The sequence below is a fragment of the Vicia villosa genome, linkage group LG7, assembly GCF_029867415.1.
Source record: "Vicia villosa cultivar HV-30 ecotype Madison, WI linkage group LG7, Vvil1.0, whole genome shotgun sequence".
Lineage (NCBI taxonomy): Eukaryota > Viridiplantae > Streptophyta > Magnoliopsida > Fabales > Fabaceae > Vicia > Vicia villosa.
The window spans coordinates 109764477-109772544 of record NC_081186.1 but is presented as its reverse complement, the minus strand read 5'-3'; the positions used below and the strand labels follow the sequence as shown (position 1 = coordinate 109772544).

Here is an 8068-nt window from a genome sequence, read left to right as displayed (position 1 = left end):
TTCAATTATTATTTTTTTATATACGGGAACCAGACATTTTTCTAAACATTCAATATTATTTTTTTACAGGTACCGAATTTTTTCTATACATTCAATTATTATTTTTTTCACAGGTACCAGATATTTTTCTATACATTCAATTATTATTTTTTCACGGGTACCAGATTTTTTTTCTATATATTCAATTATTATATTTTTACAGGTATCAAATATTTTTTTAATAAAATATATACATTTAAAACAAATGCGCGCCCCATACCAGAACCCGTGCGAACGCACGGATTATTACAATAAATACGTATTTTTTTATGTGAGTTATCCTAAATTATGTTTCTATTGATTTTTAACTAATTTTAATTTTAAATATTTATTCATCTCATTTATTAAACTTAATATTTTCAACTAATTTTAAATTTATATCATTATCTTTGAACATTTATTTTGTTTTGGTTTTCCACAATAAAACATATATCTTATCGATGTTGCATGAAATACTTCTCGATCTTAGAAGATATACACAATTTATCTGGTATACCCGGTCCAGACCAAACCAGTACCCGTGCGGAGATAGCAAAATTATAAACCCTACATAATTTTGAATAATATATATTTTATAATACCAATTATACATCTGAAATGAATGAATGCGCGTCCCATATCAGAACCCGTGCAAATGCACGGGTTAGTTACTAGTTGTCACATATGTAAGCAGCTAAAAAAAATCATGAGATATCTTCAAGATACAATTGATCAAGGTGTTTTATTTCTAATACTTAAAGGAAATAAGAAGCAAGTTGACTGATTTTTGTGATCTAGATTGGTATGGAGACAACGTGGAAAGAAGAATCACAATGGTGTATGTGTTTAAACTATCCAAGTCTTCAATCTCGTGGAGTTTCAAGAATAAAATTGTGGTGGCTCTTTCATTATGTGAGACTGAATGCATCTCAACTTTCAACGCATCATGTTAACGTGGCTGATTACAATTCTTATTAAGTGAATTTAAGACAGACAAGGAATAAAAAATGGAGCTCTTGTTAGACAATAAGTTAACAGTCAACCTTGCTAAAAATTTCATAGCTTATGGGAGGAGCAAGCACATAAAGACTATTTTTCATTTTTGTAATGACCAAGTAAGCAAGAAAAAGATCATTATAGCATATTGTAATATAAATGATCAAGTTGCAAATTTCCTAACCAAACCATTAAAGATTGAAAAAATTCAGGAAATGAAAAGGATGCTCAACGTACTTAATGTAGAAACTTTAAATCAAAAGGAATGGTTGAAATGTAATTCAAATTAAAGAGTTGAGTAATTTGTTGTTAACGTAACAAGTTAGTTGAGTTAATTACATTACTTGATATACAAGTAACTAACTAACCAAATTGGTTATTTTGTTTTACACCTTATTAATGCCTTATAAGTCCATTTGATAGAGCATATAAGTACAATGAATGAAAGTACAATGAGCATAATCCATTTCGAATTCGATTCTTGCTCTTCACCTTTCATGTGTGATAATTAGTTTTAACAATGAATAAAAATTCTTGAAGATCGTTCGGAACTTTGACAATGGTCGACTCCATCCGTTTATTTTAATAACAGCCTCAATTATTGACAATGCTCGACGACGACCGACCCCATCGATTTTTACTTCCTAACAAGTAACAACAACCTCAAATATTGTTAGAGTTCACAACTATTTCTCAAGTGTTAGTCACACTAAATTACGAGTCATGTTCCATCCATAACAACTTTGCACATAGAACCAAGTGATATCACACTTTTGTACCTTTACTTTCTCTACATCATCAATAACAAATACAGTAACTATAACAATGATGGAGTCAAAAAATAGAACCCTCTCATTCATGCACAGAAATCTGACTCCTAAGCATAATATGTCATGTGTGATGGGAACACATATCTAGTAGCCTTAAAACATGTCACTAGGAACCTCACAAAAATACACACACTCTCATGTCTTCTTCCTCTGCCACCTTTTTGTCCATATTCTTCACTCTCTCATCACGAGCCACTACACTCACTCATTTACCTGCTTATTTTTATATTCACAGAAATTGGATCTAGTGTAGAAACCTTACACACATGTGCACAGTATATGTATCTACTTAATCAATTATTTTAAAGAAAAAATCACTTATTTTTTTTACTTTTTACTTCACTTTTCTTAATTATTCCAACCAACATGATCCTAACAAAAACAAAAAGAAAACCAACAATGTTTCATGTCAACATCAATCTTACCACCTTACTTACCTTCTCAATCCAATTGTCGTTCATAATTTCCCTCTCAACCAAACTCATCTTTTTTCTTTCTCTTTTCTCTTCTTCTTCTTCTTCTTCCATTTTTCACCACAGCTTTTACTTAACCAAAACCACATCACATTCAGTTTTTTTGCCTCACTTTCATATATTCAGATCCTTTCACCTTTATTTAGCACCAACCCTTTATTTCTTTCTTGCTAATTAAGCCAAATGACTCGCCTTTTTCGATCCAAATCTTGTGGTGTAGCAGGTTTCACCATCTCAGAATTCAACACTGTTGCACAACAAGGAAAGAAGAAAGAAGAAGAAGAAGAAGAATTGGAAAGTGATGATGACAATGATGATAATGATGATGAGGAGGAGGAGGAGATGGAGGAAGAGAAGTACTCAAGCAACAATGTTTCGAGGCATTTCACGAAAGGATCCAACAACAATCATCAAAACCAGTTTGCAATATTGGATATTGTTGTTGCTGCTCTTAAGAAATCGATTGTTACTTGCAGTGTGGAAAGAGAGGATGTTTCTTCTTTAGATATCAGCTGGCCAACAGAAGTTAGACACGTGTCACATGTTACTTTTGATAGGTTCAATGGTTTCCTTGGTTTGCCTTCTGAGTTTCAACCTGAGGTTCCTACAAGGGTGCCTAGCGCAAGGTCAATTTTTGACATCTCTATTGTTCATAGAACATGAAATTTGTGTTTTGTTCAATTTTGTTTAGGTTCTTGAAGTTATGTTTTGTTTAGATTTTGGGTTTTCAATTTAAGAAGAAAAAAATTAGTGTGTGAGATTTGTGATTATCAATGATTGCCACCACTTATGGGTATATTGTTCGATGTGAGACTCTTAACATACCTTCTCACGCTCAGGATTGGACATCTGGAGTGTCTGGTCCGATAGTGGAAACCTGATAGCAGGTGTCCCACCGGATTTTAAACCGAGGCTCTTGATGCCATGTTACGAAATGTGGTTTGACTTAACTCAAGTCTACAAAGCCGGCTTGTTGGGTGACAACTGCTTCCACTTTTAAGCACCTAACTCAAGTCTACAAAACCGGCTTGTAGGGTGACGATTGCTTCCACTTATAAGCACAATCAGGCCGTATATTGTCCGATGTGTGATTTTAACAATCTCTTGTCTTTATTTGTTTTTGTTCTAACACTGTCTTTAAATCATGCAGTGTGAAGGTATTTGGAGTTTCTGCTAAGTCAATGCAATGTTCTTATGATGATAGAGGGAATAGTGTTCCAACAATTCTGCTTAGGATGCAAAAGCAATTGTATTCTGAAGGAGGTCTTCAAGTATGTTCTATTTGTGTTTATTTGTTGAATTCATTTGAATTGATGTTAGTTACATATGATTTTAAGGTCTAATTTCGTGTTTTCCGTGTACGAAGGCAGAAGGAATATTTCGAATTACTGGTGAGAATAGCCAAGAAGCGTTCGTTCGAGATCAGTTAAACAAAGGTGTAGTTCCAAACGGAATCGACGTTCATTGTTTATCCGGCTTGATCAAGGTAATTAACAGAAATTATCAAGATGTCTAATTCGACTTCTTTGCATCATTGCGTCTAATCGAAGTTTAACAATTTGCAGGCTTGGTTTCGAGAGCTTCCAACTGGTGTACTCGATTCTCTCACACCGGAGCAAGTGATGCTATGCAACACAGAAGATGATTGTACTAACCTTGTCAAATTGCTTCCTTCCACAGAAGCTGCACTTCTTGATTGGGCGATCAATTTGATGGCTGATGTTGTTGAGTATGAACAGATCAATAAGATGAATGCGCGCAATGTAGCTATGGTTTTTGCGCCCAATATGACTCAGGTTCGTTAACAATAGCATATCAGGAAAATTTATGTTTATGTTAAATTGATTCCGACTAAAAGTGAGTTGAATGTAAAGTAATTTATGGACGAATTCATGTAATGTGCAGATGGCAGACCCTTTAACTGCATTGATTCATGCGGTACAAGTTATGAACTTCTTAAAGACATTGATATTGAAGACACTTCGAGAACGAGACGAATCGATTTCTAATGCAAGATTGCTTTCAAATAGCATGGATTTCACCTCCTGCAAAGACGAATTTCCTCCTTTCAACTTCAACCGCGAGGAGTCATCGTGTGAACTAACCGAGGACGATTGTGACAAAAAGGCATCAACTACCAAAAGAAAATTCTCAAGGACTTCTACCTTAGGAAGAATAGAATGGAGCGTAGAGAAACTCCGAAGCTCCGAGGAAAAGAGAAATCGAGACGAGGTATTTAAGTCTTTCTCAGCCGATAGCGCGACTTCTACATTTGACAGTGGTCCGTTAGAAAATAGTTATAGTTACCGACGTAGATACGACAGCGAACATTGGCTGCGATTGAGAAACGGCGTGCGCAAGTTATGCAGGCACCCGGTATTTCAATTGAGCAGGCCATTTAAGAAGTCGGCGAGTCTTGGCATTGTAAATACTAGGGACGGAGGAGGAGAAGCTTGGGCTTGAAGTTGCATGTTTACAAGGTTTTAATTCCTAACATCACTGTGACTATAATTGCAGCCGCGACGGCTGTATTTAGTCTTAGTTTCGCGTAATGTTAAGAATTGTAGCTCAACCGCGGTCGATGTTTAAGCATGCATTATAGCATTATAGATGTGTATGTGTGTGAAGATGTACTTAGTATAAGCATAGTTTCAGTGTAACATCTGCTTGATGTTTTTAGAAGAATGTAAGTTTATGAGATATTTGAAAATGTTAACAAATGTTTTTGCAAATGATTGTCCACATAAGTGTATCTGCTATGTCAACCTTTCTATGAATGTAAAGGAATTAACCACAAAACTAGATAGGTTGAAACACAATGGAAGAGTTGAAAGAAAACACCACAAAGACTTAATGTAGGAAGAGCCATACTGTTTCGGTTTAAACTATCTAAACAAGTATGGGTCTATGCTATTGGCCATACCTTCATCATAGATAGAGTACTGATATGGATTCACTGCAGTCCTAGTCCTCTTTTGAACTAAAATTCACCTTACCAATTTTTATATAACATGTCACAAGACCACCAACTAAAATATTTGGTTCATTATGTTATGCCTCCACGTGAATCACAACAAAATTAAAACCTAGAGCCAAAAAAATGTATTTTCTTGGGCTACAAGTCAGGAATGAAAGGGAAATTGTTACTTGACTTTAACATTGCTGGATTGGAGGTTTCTCTAAATATATTGGTCGGTGCACAGTTGAAGTTGCGGAGATGTGGGTTGTATTGGAAGGTATTAAATTTGCTATCAGCAAAGGCTTTCATAGAATTGAGCTTCAGTCAGACAACAGTAACATTGTTGCAAGGCTCAATGGATTAGGTAAAATCAAGGGAGCAGCAAATGGGCTGCTGAGGAGCATTAACATGTTTAATTCAGATGATGTCGTCTTGAGATTTATGCATATTTTTCGGGAGGCTAATGAATGTGTTGATGCTATGGCGAAGATGAGTTTCCCTCATGATCCTGGGCCTCACTTTTTCCAGGATTGTCCGACTGCTCTGGTCAACCTCCTGGACTTTGATTCGTCGGGGGATCTCAGCTATCGTGCTTCCGTTTTGTAGTTTTTCTTTTGTTTTGTGGACTTAGACCCTTCTTTTGTTAAAAAAAAAAACATCTTCATATTAAGAAATATCACTCATCATGAACATATATCACACATATATGCCTTCCCTTGATGAACCTACAAATACACCTCTTTTGACAAAAAACCTGCACAAAATAGCTATGAAACTACTTTAAATATCCCAACCATTATCAACCTGCCTTTACATCAAGAAAAAGGAACCATACCGAACCTACACATAACCTATGAAGTTCTGACTCGCAAATCAGAAGGCGTGTCCCTGCATCGGATATGTATCAGACACTTTATAGAAGTGTCCAACGGAAAAGAAAAAAAAATACAACGGACACGGATATGACACACTATTTTAAATAAAGACACAACAACCTCTTAAATTCTCATAATTTAAAAAATAAAAACGTTTTTTTACCTTTCATAATCTATTTCCCCACTATAAAAACAACTCGTATTCCTTGTTTTTTCATCTCCCCTTTTTGTTTTCATCTTTTTATTCGTTTTTATCTTTTCCGCATGTCGGTATTCCACCGTCGCCATCACCCGTATTTCACTCTTTCTCTTCCTACATAAACTTTAGTTCTCATTTTAGACTCTTTATAAATTGTGTTCATAAATTGCATTATTTTATTAATATATAAAATATAGGGTTAAATATATAAATTCCCTATAATATTAGTAAAAGATTTTTTTTATCACCCCCTTGTAATATTCAAATTTCGTCAGGAAGGCCCGAACGCATTATTTACCAAAGATTCCTTCATCTGTCCCACTAGGGCATAGTTTTTTAATTTTTTTTAAATCTGCGTGGGTTATTCATATTTACTTTTTTAACTTTTTTTAATCTACATGGAATAATTATATTTTTATTAATTATTTATTTGTTTTTCAATTATTTTAATAAAGGAAAGAATTAAGTAAATATCAACTAAAAAGTTTGTTAAAGACAAGAATATTAGTAAAAGATTTTTTTTATCACACCCCCTCTTGTAATATTTAGATTCTCTCAGGAAGGCCCCGCACTATTTCACCAAATTAAGGAGAAGAATTGAACCTCTACCCTTTTGGCTGCAACACAAGCCTGTTACCACTAGTCTACTGGCCAATTTTGTAAATGTCTTTCACATTTATATATACATATTAACACATTATTTTTGTCATTAAATAACTATTTTCTTTTGCATTGATTTTTCCTACATATATACTATAATAGGTTTTATACAAATTATGGAAATTGGAATTTATCATACAAGAAGATAACAAGCCATACTAAATTGAACAGAGCTTGGAAAACCCACTTCTCAAAAACATGCAATGCAACTATAGAAGTACAAGTTATGTTTTTTTTTTTTTATAGGAAAGAAAATCTCATTCAATAGATAGAGAAGGGAGAATACAACCATGGATGAGAAAATAGAGTTAAGACATTCCCCAACCACAAGATAACAACAATACAAAGGATTAAGCCAAATAAGCTATGGATATCGACCACCTTGAGGAGATTAGAAACCCAAGGAGAAGTATCAATCCAAACCTCAGATCCAAGCAGCCAAGTAAAAATCTTCTGCAAGAGCCAAATGAGTTGAGGAACCACAATCTTTAAATCTTTCCAATTAAGGAACATATCTTTAACTTTATCACGCGCAAATCAATTATACGGGCTTCCAAGATTGAACAAACTCACGATTTGTGGCGGAATCAATTGTTGACCGAAAGGACGAGGTTGATTTGCACCATTCCTAAGTAAAAACCCCCTCAAAAGCAAAACTTCAACATTCAAGCTTCTTTGAGGCAAATCCACAAACACCTTGAACACCAACCTACTGCAACCTAAATCTAAGAACCAAATACACACAAGAACAAAACAAACAATACGCCACAGCAACCACAACAAACCAAACATAATAAAAGAACACAAAACAGGAATACACACACATAAACGCATGAGATCCAAAACCTTTGGTGGAGGAGGCTCTGGGGGAGGCCGATTTCCATGGCTGAGATACCTTGGGCTACCGATAGGCAGAGATGAATCTGTCATGGGAAGGAGGTTGATGGAGGTTGTAGGAAGAGAGAGTTGGGAGGAGATTGCCATGGTGTCAGCTGCACAAACTCTCCGCCGTAGCCTTCAAACACTGAGGATGGAAGAAAAAAACTGTCACACAAAGG

At 35.0% G+C, this 8068-nt stretch overlaps 1 protein-coding gene across 1 annotated transcript; it reads left to right on the top strand.

Annotated features, from left to right (window-relative positions):
* Window positions 1-2259: 2259 nt before the first annotated feature.
* Window positions 2260-5049, top strand: LOC131616509 (rho GTPase-activating protein 5-like). Its single transcript, XM_058887857.1, has 5 exons — window positions 2260-2943; window positions 3468-3588; window positions 3684-3803; window positions 3883-4113; window positions 4223-5049. Exons 1-5 carry the CDS (start codon window positions 2501-2503, stop codon window positions 4778-4780), a joined length of 1473 nt encoding a protein of 490 aa, XP_058743840.1. The 5' UTR covers window positions 2260-2500; the 3' UTR covers window positions 4781-5049.
* Window positions 5050-8068: the final 3019 nt, after the last annotated feature.

Coding starts and splice junctions, on each gene's coding strand:
- LOC131616509 (XM_058887857.1), top strand. CDS start 2,501: ATGACTCGCCTTTTTCGATCCAAATCTTGTGGTGTAGCAGGTTTCACC. Junction 2,944..3,467: donor ACAAGGGTGCCTAGCGCAAG/GTCAATTTTTGA, acceptor TAAATCATGCAG/TGTGAAGGTATTTGGAGTTT. Junction 3,589..3,683: donor ATTCTGAAGGAGGTCTTCAA/GTATGTTCTATT, acceptor CCGTGTACGAAG/GCAGAAGGAATATTTCGAAT.